This window comes from Sarcophilus harrisii, chromosome 3 (genome assembly GCF_902635505.1).
Source record: "Sarcophilus harrisii chromosome 3, mSarHar1.11, whole genome shotgun sequence".
NCBI lineage: Eukaryota > Metazoa > Chordata > Mammalia > Dasyuromorphia > Dasyuridae > Sarcophilus > Sarcophilus harrisii.
Window position 1 is genome coordinate 349,538,790 of NC_045428.1, and position 20,331 is coordinate 349,559,120.

A 20,331-nucleotide genomic window follows, 5' to 3' on the forward strand; every position below is an offset into this window, starting at 1 on the left:
GGGTAAATTGTGGTATATGAATGTTATGGAATATTATTGTTCTGTAAGAAATGACCAGCAGGATGAGTACAGAGAAGCTTGGAGGGAATTACATGAACTGATGCTAAGTGAAATGAGCAGAACCAAGAGATCATTATATATGTCAACAACGATACTGTATGAAGATGTAATCTGATGGAAGTGGATTTCTTTGACAAAGAGACCTAATTCAGTTTCAATTGATCAATGATGGACAGAAGCAGCTATACCCAAAGGAGAAAAAAAAAAAAAAAAACACTGGGAAATGAATGTAAACTGTTTGCATTTTTGTTTTTCTTCCCGGGTTATTTCTACCTTCTGAATCCAATTCTCCCTGTGCAACAAGAAAACTGTTTGGATCTGCACACATACATTGTATCTAGGATATACTAGGACATATTCAACATATATAGGACTGCTTGCCATCTAGGGGAGGGGGTGGAAAAATCGGAACAGAAGTGAGTGCAAGGGATAATGTTGTAAAAAAAAATTACCCTGGCATGGATTCTGTCAATAAAAAGTTACTATAATAAAAAAAAATCAATATAACAAGTACTAGATGTGAAGGACTATAACTTTGTGGAAGCTGGCTAAGAGAGTTCAGGAGTTATATTCTTTTCTGTTTAGGCCAGTACTCTATTGACCTCTGGGGAGCATATTTTTAGAAATAAAATTAATGAATTAGAGAAGTTTCAAAAGAAGGTAAGTCTGAGTTCATGCAATATAAGGAATGTCTATAGCTGCCAATTTATAGCTGCCAAACAAATCAATTAGATTTGCTCTTGTGAAAGTCTCAACCTCTCCCAGTCTGTTTCTTTATCTGTAAAATTACGAGTTTGAAATTATATGAAAGCTTGTAGGTTCCTCATTTCTGCATAGCTAAATCTGAATCATCCTTTGGAATCCAGAAGAATTCTTACTTTTACCAGAAAGCTTTTCACAATTACTCTGGTCTACAATGATTTCTCCTTTCTTTGGAGTTCTAATGTACTTAAAATCATTATTAATCTGTTAAAATGCATGTTAACTAGATTGCCAGTTTGCTAAGGGCAAAGCTGCTATCATATTCCTTTTCTCTCTCTCAATACCTAGAACAGTGGTAGATAAATAGTAGGAACTTAAGTACTTGACAAATTGAAATTCAATTTATTTCTTGCAATATTCATAAGAAGAAGCATCATAGTATGGTGCATAAAGAGATTCCATCTGAATCAGAAGGAGCTGTATTTAAGTCAAATATTTTAAGTCTCTACCCCTGAGCCTAAAAATGTCAATTCTAACATTCTAACTTTCAGAGAAGTTACCATTCAACATTGGTATACATTTTTTTGATCTTGATTTCTTTGCACAGGCCCAATTTAAAAAAAAAAATCTTCATACACATTATCTTTATCTTGACTTGTTGGATTCCTTTCCTCTATTATTCCATCTTCCCCTATCTTCTATTTTCTATATTTCTTTTAAAGAAATATTACTGTGCAAACTACATATATGTTCTTATTTTCAATTCAAATTTATTAGTCTTATGGTCTAATATTGAGTATAGTTAGTATTATTGGGTCCTTTCTTTCTGCCTACAAACATACCTGCTATTATAGTCTAACTCTCCTTACTTTTTAAGTCAAACTCCCTAAAAAGGCCATTTACACTCAATACCTAAGGTGCCTCTTTAACCTCGATCTATTATGGCTTCCTACCACATTCAACTGAAATGGCACTCTCAGAAATTACCATCTATTCTCCTAAATTCCAAATCAAATGGTTCCATCTTAATCCTCATATTCCTTGACATTTCCACAGTATTTGATATTCTTGACTACCATTTTCTCCTGGACATTTTCTTCTTCCAAGTTTTCCGAACATTTATCACTTCTGATTCTGCTGCTTGATGGAACCCTACTTTTTAGTCTCTTCTGGCCCATTAACTATAGGGGATAATCCCAAGGCTTTGATCTGGACCTTCTTTTCTTTCTAATCTCAGTGACCTGAGTCATTGAGTCATTCAGTAACCTTCTTTCTCAGTGACCTCATCACCACCCATGGATTTAATCACCATCACTATGCTGATAATTCCTAGATCTATAAACCCAACCCTTCTCTCTCTCCTGAGATATTCCACATCACAAACTCCCTGTATCTCAGAGGCACTTCACACTTAACATGCCTAAAACAGAACTCATTATGTCCTGCCACCCTCAACCCTTCCACTCCTTTCCAAATGTCCCTATTCTTGTTGAGGGCATTAGCATTCTTTCACTACCTTTACTCCTAACCACAGCAGTACCTTCAATTCCAAACTCTCCTAAGTCTCCATGTAAATAGTCAATTTACTAAGTTGTCATTTCTTTTTCCAAAATATCTCTCATATATGTTCTCTTTTCTCCATTGACAAAATCGCCACCCAAGTTCAAGCCTTCATTGCCTCCTGTCTAGATGATTATCCTTTTGTTAGGTCAGCATACCTCAGTCTCAAGTCTAAGCTCTTTCCTATCCATCCTTTTACCATCAGGTAATTTGATATTATTAAACCACAGTTTCTAATTGCATCAACTCTTGGCCCATTCATCTCTGGGGATTTCCTATTACCTTTAAGATCCAACATAAATTTTTTTTAATATTTAAATTTCTTTGCAACCTACTCTCTTTCTACTTCTCCCATCTTCTTATATTCAATGTTCTAGACATCCAACACTCAAGTCTCCCATTTCTATAATTTTGCCTGAGCCCCTTTACTTGGAATGTACTCTCTTCCCACTGCTACTATTTGAAATTCCTTATCTCTTTCAAGATTCAGCTCAAATCCAGCCATCTTCATGAATCCTTTCCTAACTTTTCCAGACACTAGTCCAACATCTCCTGAAGCTCATTGATATTTATTTTTTAAAATATAGTCTACATATATAGTTAATAAACCTGTAAGGGAGTGAAAAGGACCTCAGTACCATACAAGCAGCTTATTCCATTTTAATTAAATCTAATTGTTAAGAAGTATTCTCTTACATCAAAATAAAATCTGTCACTGAAAATCCACTCATTGCTCCAGCCCTTGAGACTAAGCTGAATAAGCCTGATCCTTCTTCCTATAACAATATTTCTACAATGCAGATTTACTAGCTCCTCATTTATTCCTTTGATTTTTCTTTAAATTGACCACTTAAGAGCTAGGGTAAGTAGACACAATATTTATAAGAATTTGCCTTGTTTCTATCATTTTTTATCTTCAATCTAAATTTTTCTAAAATATGTCTACATACATGGGTATCTATGTTTATGTATAGATATAATTATGGATATATCTATACTTATATATATAAAGAGATAAACATGTGCATAAAGATAGCTAGCTTAAAGCATTTATTAAGCATTTACTATAAGCCAGGAGCTGGGCTAAATACCAGGAATACAAAAACAATAAAATGAAACAGATTGTACTTTCAATAAGCCGATATTCTAATAAAGGAAGATAAAATATAATAGGAAGCTAGAAAGCAGGGAAAGGGAGGTAAAAAGATAACTATGTGGAAACCAGGCAGACAGCATAAGGAGAACCATAATAAAGGGTAAGCCAGTGTGGAGAGTGACAACAGCATGGCTGGAACTTCTTATAATAAAAAGCTTTGATTCAGGGACTCACCATTCATTAAGTTATCCTCAAGGTGAAATACTGGGACTGGGATCAGGCAAAGCCATCTATATCCCTGTTTATAGTTCAGAAAGTAGGAACTAAAGAAAGGATTGATGGAAGGTACTTTACAGAGTTTGGAGAAGGGATAGGATTGGCAGGAATGGAGAACCTTTTTTCTGCTAAAGACCATTTATATATTTATAGCATCATTCAAGGCCATACAAAATTATCAACTCATAGAACTCAAGAACTGGGAGGTTGTTCTACATAGCTTTCAGCTCATCATTGCTTGCAGTTGATTATGCAAATGATTTTGTGGATCTTATGTGCCCCAGAGGCCAGAGGTTTCCCAGTCCTGGTTTAAGGTGATTTTTACAAAGTGATTTTCTGCATTTATATTTATCATTCCATGTATAATCAAGATTTCTACCATCTAAGTTCTACCTGTCTCTGAGATTTGTACATATCAAACACCATGACTGAAGATAGTGCAAAAAAAATTTCTTATCAAGTTGCCTAACAGTAGTTAATTCTAAGATGCCAAAGCAGTCAGGAAGTACATTGAAGAAATAAATTTATAGACTTAAACTTCCTCTTCTAGAAGGTAAGAAGGGAAGTATTGCCCAAATGTTTCTGAGAATGTTGGTTTTTCCACCCATTACTGTGGGTGAATGGCAGGAATCAGAGTCAATAATTCTGCATTAGACAGTTAGCAAAATAGAAGTGAATTTATGGAATATTCGAAATAAAATCATTTTTCCCCTGATGGTTTTTTTCATCTTTGTTGTTCTGTCATTCCTGACAAAAGAAGTGGATGTGGGTGATGGCAGTAAAATAGAGATAGAATAAGAAGAGTTCCTCAACTATTCAATTTTTTAACAGAAATGTAAAGGATTTGGGGAACAGGTAATGAGTGTGTTCTGAGGAACATATTCTATTCAGCTTAGAATGAGCAAATGTGATCAATGTTGGTGTTATAATGTGCTGCCCTCCGGTGTCCATTTTGTAGATTGCTAAAAAATTTCTATAAGGCTATATGTAGTAAATAGATTTTTTTCTTGCCTTTAAATTTCACTATTTCAGTTCATTCCTAGGTTATTTTTGTAAGATATCTGTGAGCATTTTCTTTTAGATGCAATACTCTTCCTCACAAACACAGTGAACTAATTTTCTTGGTAAGGATTCATTTCTCTATTCATTTGTAGTTGACTGATTTTATTTTGTTTTTAACCTAATGATTGTTATATTTAAATTAAATTTGAATTTAAACAACATTTCCTAGTGAAGAGAAGTTTTCTAAACTGTAGTGTCTAGTGCTTTCACCAATTTGTTGGGAAATGATATGGAAAATGTTTCTTTAATCGGCTTCTGAGAATTGGTCCGACTCTTTTGAAGTTATAGATTCCCTGATATAGTATGTTTCAGAGAGAGAGCAATTAGCACTCATGTCTCAACTTTGCCCACTTGGTATGTTCAGGAACATTTCCAGTAATATAGAAATAATAAAATGATAACACTGCCTTCTCTCAAAGTAAAATTCTGATTCTAGATAGCCATAGATTAATGAGCCTAAACTTAGGTTCAGTCTTACAGAGTACTTATGCCAGGTTAAGCATGTAGCTTTTCTTAAACAAGGAAAAGGATTCCAATCAGCTTCTTCACAGAAGAGGTCGTGTTTAATACTTTTTTGTATGTCTCATTGAACTTAGTACAGTACTTAATACGAAGTAGGCACTCTGAAAAACTTAGTAATTCATAGATCAAAAAGGCCATTTAGACATAAAGGCAAGTGGGACAGATATTGTTGAGTTAGAAAAAAAGAAAGTCATAGATTTCTTGAAAAGTCAAGAAAAAAATTAACTCAGAAAGGACAACTGTGATTTCTAACAAGGTGAAAAAGTATCTGAAACCTAAAGTTAGACCTAGAAGTAATTAAGGCAGTTTCAGGTTACATCAATAGCTCAATGGTGCTTAGAACAAGGAACATGATGGTAGTATGGAGTAGAATGGCCAAAGTCTTGAATGCCAGGACCAAGAAATGATGCAGTGTAGAGGTAGTAAAGCTTTCTCTTAGAAGAATGCTATAATCAGGACACTGTCTTAAGAAGGTCACTTGATAGGGATGTGAAAATCATTTGGAAAGAGCATAAACTGAGAGTCTGGATGCTCTACTTTGGAGGCCATTTTAGCAATGCATGCAACAGGCAATGAAGGTCTGAATGGAAATGATATTTTAGAAGAATAGGCAGGACTTGGCAGCGATTTGGAGGGAGAGGGCAGAGTCAGAGAGGAATCTTACCTTTTGAAACTAGTTTACAGAGAAAAGAGTAGTGATATCCCTTCAACAGAAATACAGTTGTTAGGGGAAGAGGAAGCTCAAATGGAAAAGCTAGGAGATTTTGTTTTAGACATTGTATGAGAAATCAGTGAGATATTGAAGTGGGGACATCCAGTAATCGTTTTGAAATACAGATCTATAGCTATGGAGAACTGAAGATAAAGCTAGAGATTGGAGAATCATCTGTATTAACCAAATAATATTTATTAAGCGCCTACTATGGCCCAGTTCCAAATGAATATAAGAAAAATGGAACTACAAGAACACCAAGTTGCAAACATATTTAAATGTAAGACAGAAGCAGAAGCTATGAGAGTAGATGAGATCATTATAGTTGAATAAATAAAAATGAATGAGAAGAGAGCCAACACATGAATCTTAGGGTTCCCATATAAATATGGGCATGGGTAAAGGGAGACTCAAGGAAACTGAGAAGAATTGGTCAGAAAGATAAGAGATGAACCTTGAAAGTGCAATGTCACAACAACCATGAGAGAAGAAATTGTAAGAAAATATTGCCAAATATTACATGGATATACATATATACCATATAAATAATATACACTTAATGCATACACTACACATATGTAGTATATATAATGCATATGATAAAAAAAGAGAACAGAAAAAATAACATTGACTTTAGAGGAAGAAAAAGTCATAATTAATCTTGGAAAGAAATGTTTAAATAGAGCAGTGGAAAAAGAATCTTATATTATAAAAAGTACAGGAAAGAATGAAAGAAGAATGAGAAGATGGAACAAGTGGAGTATTCATTCTGGAAGTACATCATGGAAGAGGTAAAACAAGAGTTAAGATGGGATGCTTAAAGGAGTAGTGGAAAGAAGAGGATTTTTTAAACAATGGGGGAAATCTGAGAATATTTGTAGGATAAGGAAAAAGAGCCCAGAGGAGAGAGACTTAGGATTTATGGAAAGGTTTATATACTCTATGCCTTCTCAACTCACCCTCAGTTGCTTCTCCCCTCTAATTGGAAGGCTAGAGACCGGAGCACTAAACCTCCCTTAATAGAGGACTCAAAACTTCCCTGGTAACTATTCTCCATCAGCAATTCTTCTTGGCTTTCACTCCACAGAACAAAATCTTTCCTCCTTCTCCCCTTGGTCTGCTCTCCTACCTAATTCTAAACTTTTTCAGCTTCCTTTTGTATGTTATCTTCTTCCATTACATTGTAAGCTCTTTGAGGGCAGAAATTGTTTCTTTTTTATTTGTATCCCCAGGGCTTAGCACTGTGCCTGACACATAAAAGGTATTGAAATAAATATTTATTAAATTGAATTGAATGAAAAGGAAGGAAAGCTGGAGCAAGATCACCGAGTAAAGAGGAGGGAAAGTTAAGGATACAGGTAGGGTTCTTAGCTTTGGCAGGATTAAAAGTCTCTTCTGAGATGGATTAAAAGAATAAGAGACTTAGAGGAGAAGAGTTGAGAAAATTTATTATAAATGTCTTGAATATTCTCAGTAAAGAATGTATGGGGCAATTAGGGACTGGGAAGAGAAAGTATAGGCTTGAAGGTTTGGGTGAGCAGGATATAAGAAATACCTGAGAATATGTTAAATCATAAAACAATAAAGGATTTCCATGCAATAGTCAAGGCTCACATCCTACAACTTTTTCCAAATGTGTCTTTGTTCAATTGTTTCATCGTCTAATGAACCTATTTGTGTTTTCTTGAAAAAGTTTACCATTTCCTTCTTCAAATATACTCTGTAATAAAGTCATACTGGATTATTTATTAATAGAAAGGATCACAAGTTCATAGATATAGAGCTGAAGGGGAACAAATTAGCCACACAGTATAACCCACTTAATGACTTGCCCAAAGTTATACCAGTAAAAAGTGTCAGTTACTCTGAAAACATTCTCAAACACTATTTTCACTTGGGCATTCTAGGCCATATCCTTTAACTCTGGCAATGTACTACTATCTTATTTGACCAGAGTTTTATTATTTCTCCAAATATTGTTACTGCCATCTCCTTCTCCAAATGTACACTATAATGAAGCCATATTGGATTATTTATTTTTCCCCAAGCACAATCCATGGTTCTCTACTTCTTATTCAGTGTTCTTATGTTATTTATTCCTGTCCCTTAGAAGTATTTTCCTCATTTCTACCAGTTGAAATCCTGCCCATCCTTTAAGATTTGGCTCAGATGTCACTTTATCAAGTTCTTGATATCCCTCAAAAATGTAATCTCTCCCTTACCTAGAGTTTCATAGATTTTTTTTTTTTTGGTATTTCTTTTAAGGTACTTATTCTTCCCTGTAGTATAGTTATTTGGATACTTGTGCCTACTAAATTGTAAGTTTATTGTGGGAATAAACTTCTTGATCTTATTCATGTTGTATTAACTTGATCTTATTCATGTATTTAATATGCAGATACAAGCTCAGCAAAAATATTAAAAATAATTTATTTTGACCTGAATTTAAAGTGTGAACCACAAAGTCTTGTACAGTCATCTTTTAAATTTGGGAATCTGAGATAAAGAATGTGTGCTAAAATCCAACATATGTAGAAGATGTTTAGCTAATGCTGTGAAGAGGAAAAACCGTTATGCTGTAATTCTTTAAATTTAAATTAAAAGGTTCATGCTAAAAAAGATGCTGAAGCATAAAACATTGTTGCTAAAATTGTCCAGTTGCCTTACAGTCTTGAAATGCAGAGCCATGAAAAAAAAGAAAAAGTAAAGAAAAAAGACACTTTTCCTGTCTGGCTCTCCGTGATGTTACAAAGTACCAAAGTCTTCCTTCAATTAATTAGCTACTCCCAGATCCATGTATTCATGACTAATCATCATGAGACACAATACTGAAGCACAAGGAGTATGCCTAAAGCACACAACTAAATAAACAAGAAGCCACATTAAGTATTGAGAAGTCTCACCAGCAATATCCCAAAGCCACCACTTTCCCACACAAGATATCCATACAGTGTTGATCTTAAATCCTGATGATCAATTTTTAGCTTATTCTGCTGCTTCCACAGCATGGCAGAAGCAGCATACCTCTAGTCAGTCATAATTTGGTAGGTGAGCATCTGTAACATTTAGTGCATTGGCCTTCTCATCATGGTACCTCATGCAAAGGACAGTCAAATTAAGTGATTCAGGAAGAGCATAATTTCAAGTCCAGGAATCTGCAGGCAACAACAACAACCAAAAAAACCCAAAACTTGACTTGGAGTGAATTAAAGACTATGTAGTTCTTGTAAACTATGTGCAACAAATGCCCAAGACACAACTATTCCCTGAATGTTTAGTCCAATTTTACAGTTTGAAAAATTCAAGAGCAAATTTCCTTTTGAAAAGATTGCTTTTATTTAGTCAGTAAGTCTTCAATCAAGCTAATAAGTTCAAATAAAAAAGAAAAAATGGAAGGTAAAGTATTGTAAAACTGAATTACAAATATATTTTGTAGATTTTCATGTGGATCTCCTTTAAAATAATTTCTAAAAACTTCTTTGTCCTTTGTGTGAATTGAATGCTTCCTTCTATTTTATGATCCTAAAATGGAAAAAAAAAAAAGGCAAAAATGATGTATTAGGAAAAGCATTTAGTTAGGAACTAAGTTACCTCATCTGTCATCTTGACCTGAATTTTTAACTTTTGGAAGTTATTTAATTTTTCTTGACTTCAGTTTCCTCATCTTGAAAAAGAATGGGAAGGAGAAGGAGGAAATGTTGAAGTAAATGTCAATGAAGTTCTCTTCTTTCAGGATTCATTCCATGAATCCTAAAAATAAAATCATCCTGGGGTTCCATATTAACAGGCAGGATTGACTGGCTACCCTTTGGGAATTATCTCCTCTTACAATTTATGCTATAAATTCAGGACGATTGATTGGTTGGAGAGATATATTATGAATTATCACTGTATGTCTTCTTGAGAGCAACTCATAGTACTCTCCAGCATCTCTGTCCTTAAAACTACTTTTAGTACAATTAAAAAAATATTGAAAATGTGTCTAATTTGAATCCTGACCTATGGTCTAAATCAGCTTTTATAGTAGAGGTGAGTTTTATGGCTTATATTTCTGCCTTACCATTGTCTTGCTATAAAATTGGTCATATTCTTTTCTTTCTCATTTACAAAAGTGATTATTTCTAGTAAAAAGTCAAGATTTTAGGAGGATTCAAGAATTAAATTTGCTTATTAATAGTTTAGAGGAAAATGTCTATAGGAAAAAATACTTTTATTCATTCATTCAACAAATATAAAGTGATTTCAAGGTACTTAGTATATAATAGAAGACATTCAAGCCAATAACTATGATGCAAGCATAAAAGAGATCTGTCCATAGTGCTATACAAAGTGCAAAGTGCTATAGACAACTGAGGAGGGAAAAGTCCCCTTCACCCAGAAGGAAAGGGAAGAGTTCAGAGAGTAGAGAGCACCCAGGTTTTTATTATTATGGAATTCTTTTCCTATTACCACTGTGATGCTTGAATATTTACTGATCAACACTTAATAGACAACATCTTGAAGAACTGGTTAAAATTATCCTGCTTGTATCCATACTGAAACACATAGAAGAATAATTATGATATGATTTCTTCAGTCCATAAACTTATTTTGATTTTATTTTTTAAAGGAAAAACTGGTCTACTTCCTGGATTGTCCTTTCTAGTCGGAAAATAGAATTCTACAAAGAATCTAAGCAACAAGCTCTTTCTAATCTGGTAAGTAGTTATCTCTTGACTGCTCTCATCTTTTCAGAAATATATAAGTTTGGTATCATCAAAAATCTCACCATCCCTTTAAGCCTCTAACATCTGAAAGTAGATTCAGGAAATGGCTCAATAAACTTTTAATCAGATGAAGAGAGAATGGAACTTAGTGTCTGTTTTATTAAGTGGTGCATTTGGAGAATAATTGTAAAGGGAGATGAATGGTGAGTGGCTATCTAATAAAATGAAGGTAACACTTTAAATTGAGGTGCCATTTATAAATGCTTTATTCTTATTTATGAAATGATTGCTAAATGCACCTACTTGCTCAAATAATGTATTATAAAGTATGTTATAAAATGCATTAGTAATAAATGCTTAATGGATGAGGCTATGAGAAGCTGTTGTAAAGAATATTATGAGACGTAAATCGTATTAAACCATGTATGTGCATCTTTAATACATGAATTTAAGTTGTTATCCTGTCTGCAATAAAGCGCTTCATACATTAATAAATAATAATCAACTGTTTATAAATGGCACCTTAATATAGGTTATACCAGTGGGGAAACACTGTAAGTTAGCAAAGTGATTTTTTTTTGTCTTAATCTAACCATGACATGAACCCTTTGCAGCTCACTTCACTGAATATTTTTTGTCTTCATCTAATGCAATTAATACAATTCCTTTATCTGATAGCCACTAAAAAGTAAAATTTCTTGTCCCTCAGTATTGTACCTGGAGGAGAGACTACAGATGTCTGTCTTAAGAAATTTGACAGTCAGAACACAAACAGTAATGGCATATCTAGCCCTTCAGTGCTGTCATAGGGATACTGTGGCCAGCAGACTCCTACACGCTATCATAAGCACAAAGGAAGTCACTGAGAGCATGCGGCTGCAGAAGGACCAAGGACACACTTGACAGAATCTGACTGTGAATGACTCCCAAGGCCGAGCTAACCTGCCACACTGTGTTGGAGTGATGGGTAGCTGGGAAAGGTGCATGCCTGGCAGGAGTCAAAAACAATAACCTAATTTATATTTGGCAGGTAATGAAATGTTGGAGAGTTCTCTGCTCTCCAGCCATGAGTCATGTTTCCTATGTAATCCTCTTTAAATGGGAAACACAAAATCATTCACTAAGGGACATTCATTAAAGGAGGAGATTGGAGGAAGAACAAAAGGTGGCATTTGGTTTGTTCTGATAATTGCAATAGTCCTTTATCCCCAAGTGGCCAGCTGGTTTCAGAGTTTTGATGTGGTCCAATCAGGAAATTAATTATGAATAAATTAAATATACTTGGTAGTGAGCTACTTTTGACTGTTGCAGAAATGTGTGTCAGTTTGAGGGTTTTATTTATTTATTTGTTTTTGGCCAGGTTTAAGATAATCTCTTTTAAGGGAATGAAGTAACCTTAAGGGCAATCTGAAGGCAGGAGGAAAAAAAAAATACCTCCCATTCTAAAGCTATTCCCTTGGCTTTTTCTTTGAATGTATTCTGATGGGGATGTAGAGAAATAAAGGGAAATTGTTTGCATTGCTCATGCTTTGCTGCTGAGAAGATCATCTTTGTCCTGCTGAGTGAGAAGAATACTGTTGGAGCTGAGTTTTTATGAATGTGCTGGGCTAATGGGAGAGATTAGGTTCCAAATTAAAGCATTTGGTTTAGTTTAGTTTCTCCTCCCTTCCCCCTCCACTCCTTTAAATCTCTCTTACCAGGAGATGCACTTATCAACTGCTTAATTTTATCCAGGTGGGACAAAATTCCATTTAAAGTTATATTGAATATTTAAAAACCCAGCTCACTAATTAGGTTTCTTCAATTTAAAGGCAACTGTGTCTTCAGAAGTGCTGCAAAAATCTCAAACTCTTTGACTTTTAGAAGAAAGAAGAAATTGGTAAACATATCTTGGCAGTACTAACAAAGTACTCCTGGCTCTGTTTTCAATGCCTTTATTTATTTATTATTTTTTTTTCCCAAGCACTCATTGTCTTCAAAGGGAATTCAGGGCAGGAACTAAATGTGAGCTCTGGTAATAGAGATGTGAATTAAGAGCTCTTGTTTATACAGTCTGAATTGTCTTACTAGTTGTCTTCTTGGATTTGATTCTAAATTAGTATTAGAGCCGTAACAAGATCAACCACATTGACCAATCCCTTTTTCAAAGAGATGATATACCAATTGCCAAATGTTGATTAAAGATAATGTGGCTTATTTTGTAAGAATTTTATGATAAACATTCAGGATTTTTGTTCTTACCCACTTCACACATGCTGGCATGTGTTGTTGGGAGTGGGGTTAAGGGTACAAATGGAAGGAGAAAGAGGAATTCCTCCCTTTTATCCAAGAAGTCATTTGAAACTGCTCATGGGTGATGACAGAAAGGGGTTGAAAATGTAAAAGATATGTACGTGATCAATTTTACCAAATGACATGGTTAAGTCCATTTGGGCAATCGAGGTACTCAAATGCTAAACGTGGTAATAGACAATAGTCCAAGAAAACTATCAGCAAAAACCCTTTTCAAAAGAAAATATATATTCACATTCTGTGTTGCTTATTATCTTTTCCCTAATATAAAATTTAAACTCTTTAATGTGATATTTAAAGTCATCCATAATCTAGTTCCTTCCTACCTTTCCAGAGCTATGTTATATTCCAGCTCACCGTGCTGTACTTTGGGTTCGAACCAAACTTATCTAATGACTAGAAGTTCCCTAAACTCAACACTTCATCTCTCATCTTTGTGCTTTTGCCAAGAATACACTTTAACTTTGCCTCTGTCTCTGAGTATCTCTGGCTTCTTTAAAGCCCCTGTTTAACTGTTCTTACCTATAGGAAGCCATTCTTGCCCCTTTAGCTGTAAGATAGTTCTTTTCCTCCTTGAATTAGCTGATATTTGTTTATTTTTGAACTTCTCATACCTTCACAATAGACTTGGCAAAAGCTAGTATTGTTTTTGTTTCTGTTTTTTGTATTTCTAGTAACTAATATAAGACAATGCCATGCACGGAGGACAGAAGATTTTGAATTCCAATGAGCTTTAGAGAGTATTGTATCTAAAACCCCCGCTTTAAGTTTAAGAAAACTTGGTTGAGAGAAGCTCACTGACTTTCTTAGGAATATAAAATACTAAATTTCAGTCCTAGTACTTCAGTCTTACTCTTCACTCCTCAAATATATTCTTAGATACAGAAACACTAATCTCCTGGCTGTCCCCAAGAACAAGATATTCCATCTCTAGGCTCTGGGCACTGTCATGTCTGAAATGCTCTCCTTCCTTCTTTCAGACTCCTAATCTCTAGGTCTTCTCCAGAATCTTTTCTATAAGAAATCTTTCCTAATCCCTCTTAATTTCAGTGCTTTCTCTCTTTTAATTATTTTCTACTTATTTTGTAAATAACTTACTTTGATTATTGTCTCTCCCATTAGATAGTAAACGCTTAGAGGGCAGGGATTATCCTTTGCCTCTTTTTGTATTTTTAATACTTCACAATCTGTCTAGTACACAGTGATTGCTTAAGAAATGTTGAGAATAAGAATGAGTTGCAGAGAACTCATTAATCCACTCACATAGAGAAATATACAGATAAACATCCAGGAGATTAATTTATACTTAGACAACTGGCAAATATGAATTTCTGGTTATCTTTTCATTTTTAAACTTTAAAGTTCAGGATGCCTACAGGCTAAATGTGCCCAGAGCATAGTTTGGGGGCTAGAGTCTGAATCCAGGCACTCCTTTCTGGTATCCCATCTCTTTAAATATTTTAGAGAGTGAAATCCATTTAATTGATATGAAGAAGAATTTAACAAACTTTATATCTGTGAATAGTATAGTTGTAGTAAGGGCATAAATTGCCTGACTTTTGAGCTAAAAAGTCAGGTTCTATGAATGGCTTATCTATCTACCTATCTGTCTAACTATTTGTCTATGTCTATTTCTATACATGTGCTTTTCAATTAAAGTTACAGTAAATTCTAGATGGATAGATAATCCTAGTATAAAAAGTCAAACCATAAAAAATTATTGAAAATATAATTCATAATGATATTCATATGCGTTCAAAACATAAATGATAAGGAACAATAATCTTAATTATATGGAATTAAACACAAAAATAAAACAAATTTAATTAGAATAAGAGTAGAAAAAATGATTATATTCATCTCTAATGAAATGTCAATGTATAATATCTATACAAAATTGGCATAACTAAATAAGATTAAATACCATTCTGAGAAGTGATCAAAGGAAATAATTATCAAAATAAATGAAAACTGTACACAATTACCTAAAACATTTAAAATAGCTGATAATAAATATAAATGCAAACAACCCTTATATACCAACTAACAATCACCTGACAACAAAGGGTTCTTTAAGATGAAAAATACTCTTTTTGGAAGTGATTTTGGGAAGGCAAAATTGTGAATTGGTTTTTACTAGGAAAACAATTTGAATAATTCAAGAAAGTTATCAATCTGATCATAACTTTTAACTCCAAGATTCTACCACTGGGGACTATATTCTAGAGAAGAAACTGACAGAAAGAAAAAAACCCACACATAGAAAAATTGTTCATAGAAACATTGTTTATAATGATATAATGATAGAAGCAATATGTATGCCTAACAATTGGGGAATGGCTGAATATATTATATGTATTTATAATTTAATATTACTCTACCAAAAACCTTAAAAATTATGAAGAATTAAGGAAAATATTGATAATCTTGCATGAAGTAATGCAAAATGATGGAAGCAGAGCCAAAAAAAAAAAAAAAAATGGCATAGGCAGTGGCCATAACAATATTTGGAGAAATAATAAAATTCTGGTCAAATAAAATAGTAGTACACTGCCAAAATTAAAGGACACAGCCCAGAATGCCTGAGTGAAAATAATGTTTGAGTATGTCCTCAGAGGAACTTTTACCTGTATAACTTTGGGCAAGTCATTTTATTTCTCTGGACCTCAGTCTCCTTTTATGCAAAATTAAGTGGTTTATACTATGTGGCTATCTTGTTTCCCTTCAGCTCTATATCTATGATCTTGTGATCCTTTCTATTAATAATAAAATGTTTTCTTGGGGAACATATTGTTTCAAGTGTGTTTGTTTGAAAATTCTATCAAAATAAAAAGCATCAATTAATTCATATAAAAATTGTTCTTTTTTAAAAATTATTGATGAGTTTTTAAAAAAAGGAAATAATTAACACAATGAGGGGCTACAGTTTGCAGAAAAACACCTTATAAGTTTGTTAGGCTTGGAAAAGAAAAGGACAGACTTAGAAATAGCAAAAAAAAAAAAAATTCAGGAGGGCAAACTTTTAGAGTGGAAAAGAAAATGAATTGAAGGAATAATTGCTGGATGAGAATTCCCTAAAAAGTAGGAGATGAGATTATTTGATGAGACTGAAAGAGCTAGGAAGAAGTTATTTCAGCATATTTCCTGCTGTATTAATTCTCCTCTTCATAGATAAAAGTAACTAATGTTGAATAGTGTGGTGTAATATAATCATTGAAGCTGAAGAGAGCAAAGAGACAGTGTGTTGCATTAGTAACTGAAGCAAATGTTGTAGTTCTTAAGTATGATGACAAGAAATAGAGTAGAGAAAAGGTTTGTGAGTCAGATGCTACATCATCTTGGAAAGTGGTAGATGACAATGTTGAATTAGTGACTGCACTGCCTCTTGATGATTGCTGCTCTTACAAGCCCCTTCTCATTGGTGGATTCTTCCTGACTCCGCCATTTTGCAGAATCCTAAAGCAGTTGTCACTCATAGTCAGGATTATGTCATTCTGCCTCCTCTGCCTCCTTACTGCAATCTTTCTGGCCACTTCTCCCATTGGTGGGTTCTTCTTAGAGCTTCCATTTTGGACCATTCATCCCTTATTCTCTGGACTTAGCTACCATCCCCTCACTATCTCTCAATTTTTAGATCCCCTTTTTTATATATTGTCTTCCCTTGGAAGGATATAAACTCATTAAAGACAGGGACTCTCCTTTTTATTTGTGTTTGTATCCTCAGTATTTAGCACAGGTATTGGTACTTATTAAATGCTTGGTGACTGACTCATTGTGGAGCATATATGGTAAATAGTATGTATTTTAAGAGAAGAGATAATGTTGAGTTGTGATGGAATAGGAATGAACTTCTCTCCCTTGAATCAAAGTAGTAGAAGAAAGCAAATTTAAATCCAGTAAATTTGAAGAAGTGAAGGAAGTGCTTTTGCAAAAGGTTGATGATTTAGGGAAATTTATTCAAAGATAAGATTGTAACTGTAGATCTGGAAGGAACCTTAATATCCATTTTTATTCCCCTTAATTTATTAGATGAGGAAACTGAGGTACAGAGATGGAAAATTACATGGCTGGGGTCACATAGTAAGTATCTGAGGTGCTTTTGGAACCCAGGTCCCTTCTACCAGTCTGCTTCTCAAGAGAAAAGGTCCTCAACAGAACCAGATGGAAAGATCTAGTGAAAAATTGTACCAACAGGGCAAGCAATAGAAAGGTTCCTTTATAGTAGTCTGAAAAGAGATTAAGGAGTAGCAGGGATGAGGAAGCTTCAGCCAACCCATAGGCGTGAATTAAGCAAGAGTTTGGGGGGGCGGGGATGGAGCTGAAAGAATATGGCAGAAGGAGCAATGACTTCACTGGGCACACAAAACTGTCAAGCTCATTCCCTCTTCTGGTCATTGACGTCCAGTGGCATGACAAAAGTCAGAAGAACTGGTGATGACCCAGGAGGCAGTGACACCCTTGGTGTCTCCAACATCCAACCAAGCATTAAGCATTCCACAAGACCTGCTTCAGCTGCCTTTAAAACTATCAGTTTACCCTTAAAGTGATGGAGCCTTTCTGATGAAATGGTTTACCAGGTATGGCAACTATAGACTTCTTGGTGCCACAGGCAAGATTAGAGTGCCAGGTGGGCATCAACGACAGATGAGCAGCCCTGAAAAAAGCTTGGCAGAGCTATTGGTCTTCCTTAAATGTCCCAAATACCCCTTTCTTTCATAGTATGTAGGAAGAGGAGCAAAATGGAAGAAGACTGGAATGGGAAGAAGGATCTAGCATGTGAAGGGCTTTCAACGACAAGTAGATTTTACATTTGGGGAACCCACTAAGGGTTATTGGCCAGGGAGTGACACTCTAGGAAAATCACTTTGATAGTTAAATAGAGAATGGATTGAGAAAAGAGTGACAGCCAGAAGGCTATTGCAATAGTCCACAAATAATGCAATGGAGGCTTATACCAGGGTAACAGCTAATTCAGATGGCTTTGTGGTAGGAAAAACCATGAGACTTGACTTAACAAATTAGATGTATAGAGTCAAAATGAAAGAGGAGGCAAGGATATCATTAAGGAAGTCTGGAAGACTGGAACAATAAAAGTACCTTCAGTAGTAACAGAAAATTTGGAAGAGGACAGAAATCTAGGCATGTGGGAGGGAGGAGTAAAGATCATGAGTTTTAATTCTGGGTTTGTTGAGTTTGAAATATTTGAGACCTTCAGCCTGAGATGAACAGTTTGTGATACAAGATCTGAGCATAGGAGAGGTTCAGGCCAGAGATAGGGGCCTTGGGAACATCTTAATTCAGATAACTGAAGCCTTGGGAGCTGATGTCATTCCCCCGTGCGATAGCATGAAAGGAGGAAAAAGGGACTAAAATAACCAAGGTTAGTAATCATGACCTGAACAAATACTAGGAAATTGTTAGATAGGAGAACCAAGTAAATGAGCAGTGTCATGAAACCTAGAAAGGAGAGAGTATTTAGAACACAAGGGTAATCTAAAATGTCAAAGGCTGCATAGAGAGTGTGATAACACTATTATAACACACCACATAATTTCAGAAACATTATAAATATATTAAAAGCTTAACTTGCCCCTGAAAGAGATAATTTATTACTCATACTGTTCTGAATAATCAACATATGTTAAAAGTATTTAAAAATTATATCTTATGCAACACTCAAAAATCTTTAATAGCAATAGGAAATCAACAATACTACTTTGAATAAAAGAAAACTTTTCAAGACATTTAATGTGCTGTTTGCTCTTTAAAACCATTCATCCTTCCATAACCTTGAAGGCTAAAAAGGAATAATATAAAAGGGCTCATTAAAGTAATCTGTTTACTTTTTTAATATTGTTTACTTCCAAGAAGAGTGAACGCAAGCATTACTTAAATAATGTAATAAAATCAATGTTCATTCAATATTGTATGACTTTAATAGCAAAATGAAGTTATTTATGACAATAAAATGATGATTTAGCAAAAAGATCAAAATAGTTTTTAATCAGAAAACTATTCATTAATTATTAAATATTGTGGACAAAGTGAATATGGGAAGACTTTAGTTTTACAAAGAGAATATCTTTCTTTATCTTTACAAAAAGAGTACCTTTTTCCTTACCTCGATGCCTTCAAAAAAGAAACTGGAAATGTCCCAATCAAGTTCATCATCCTATTGAAGAAATATCAGATTATTAAGAGATAGATTATTTTTCACATTAGGCTCACATAAGAGATCCTATTTGGGGAAGGGGGAGAAGAGTGGAGAGGATAGTTATTACTGAGGAAAATTTTTTCAATTTTAAATATATGGTCTTACTCCTCCCCAACATTTTGTGGTTTACACTAGCATATGGCCTCATCATTTCTAATAATTAGACAAAATGATAACATAAAACCTAAGGGGAAGAGGAAAGGGAGGGAAAGCAGAGGAGAGGATAATGTATTCCTGTATTTTATTAACAAAAACCTCTTTCTAATCAAAAATTAAATCAAGCAACTGATATAATACAAATGAGGTCTAGTTCTTTGCATTATACAGTATAGATGGATATTTATAATTTTTTCCAGATCTGATCATTAACCACCATAAATACTGCATCTTACATGACTTTTAATAACCAGAAAAACCTATGAAATTGATATGATGCTACATAAATGGATAATAGTGTATTATCCTTAAGCAAACTTCACCTTAGGCTGTCCCAGAGATCTATTTTCATTATAAAGCTTGACTCTCTGAGGTTTATCATTTTGGCCAAAGTAATACAACTGAATTATAGTTGGTCATGTGATACAATATGCTTGCATGCTTAAAAAATGACTTTTTGAAATTCACTGATTTTTCTTTTTCCTGAGCAAGTATTTGCTCTTGGGTATTTAATATTAGGTTATTGGTCCTTCTGAAAATTTACTTACTGAATGAAAATGCTTTTTTTAATCAATATTCTAAAAGAATGAGTGCTGGGTACTTTGACTCAAGGCACAAATCAGCAAACAAATCAGTAGGAGATTGTACCAAAACAAAGAGTTTTGTTTTGTTTTGTTTTGTCTTGTTTTATGTTAGCAGAGCATTTTTACCTTCTGGTTCCTTCAACAGTGACCAAGATGTCAAGGCTATTGTGAAAAAAAAATAGTAATTTTTTTTTCTCTTTTCATAGCTTTGTATCTCTACTAACTCAATGGGATTTAAATATATAACAGTAATTCCAGATTGTAAACAACTATTATATCCTTAACCTTCATGTTTTTCAAATTTAAGTGTAAGTGGTCTTCCACATGAAAGGCAAAAAGTATGAGGTTTTAAAAAAAATTGATATGATCACAACAGATAAGAGAATTAT

General features: G+C 34.2%; 1 protein-coding gene across 2 annotated transcripts in view; it reads left to right on the forward strand.

Annotated features, from left to right (window-relative positions):
* The window catches only part of ARHGAP15 (Rho GTPase activating protein 15), an 818,783-nt gene that overhangs the window by 136,908 nt on the left and 661,544 nt on the right, over positions 1-20,331 (forward strand). For both annotated transcript variants that reach the window (XM_031963678.1, XM_031963679.1), the window contains exon 5: positions 10,600-10,687. In XM_031963678.1, coding sequence (XP_031819538.1) covers positions 10,600-10,687 — 88 coding nt within the window. The remainder of the gene's footprint in view (positions 1-10,599; positions 10,688-20,331) is intronic.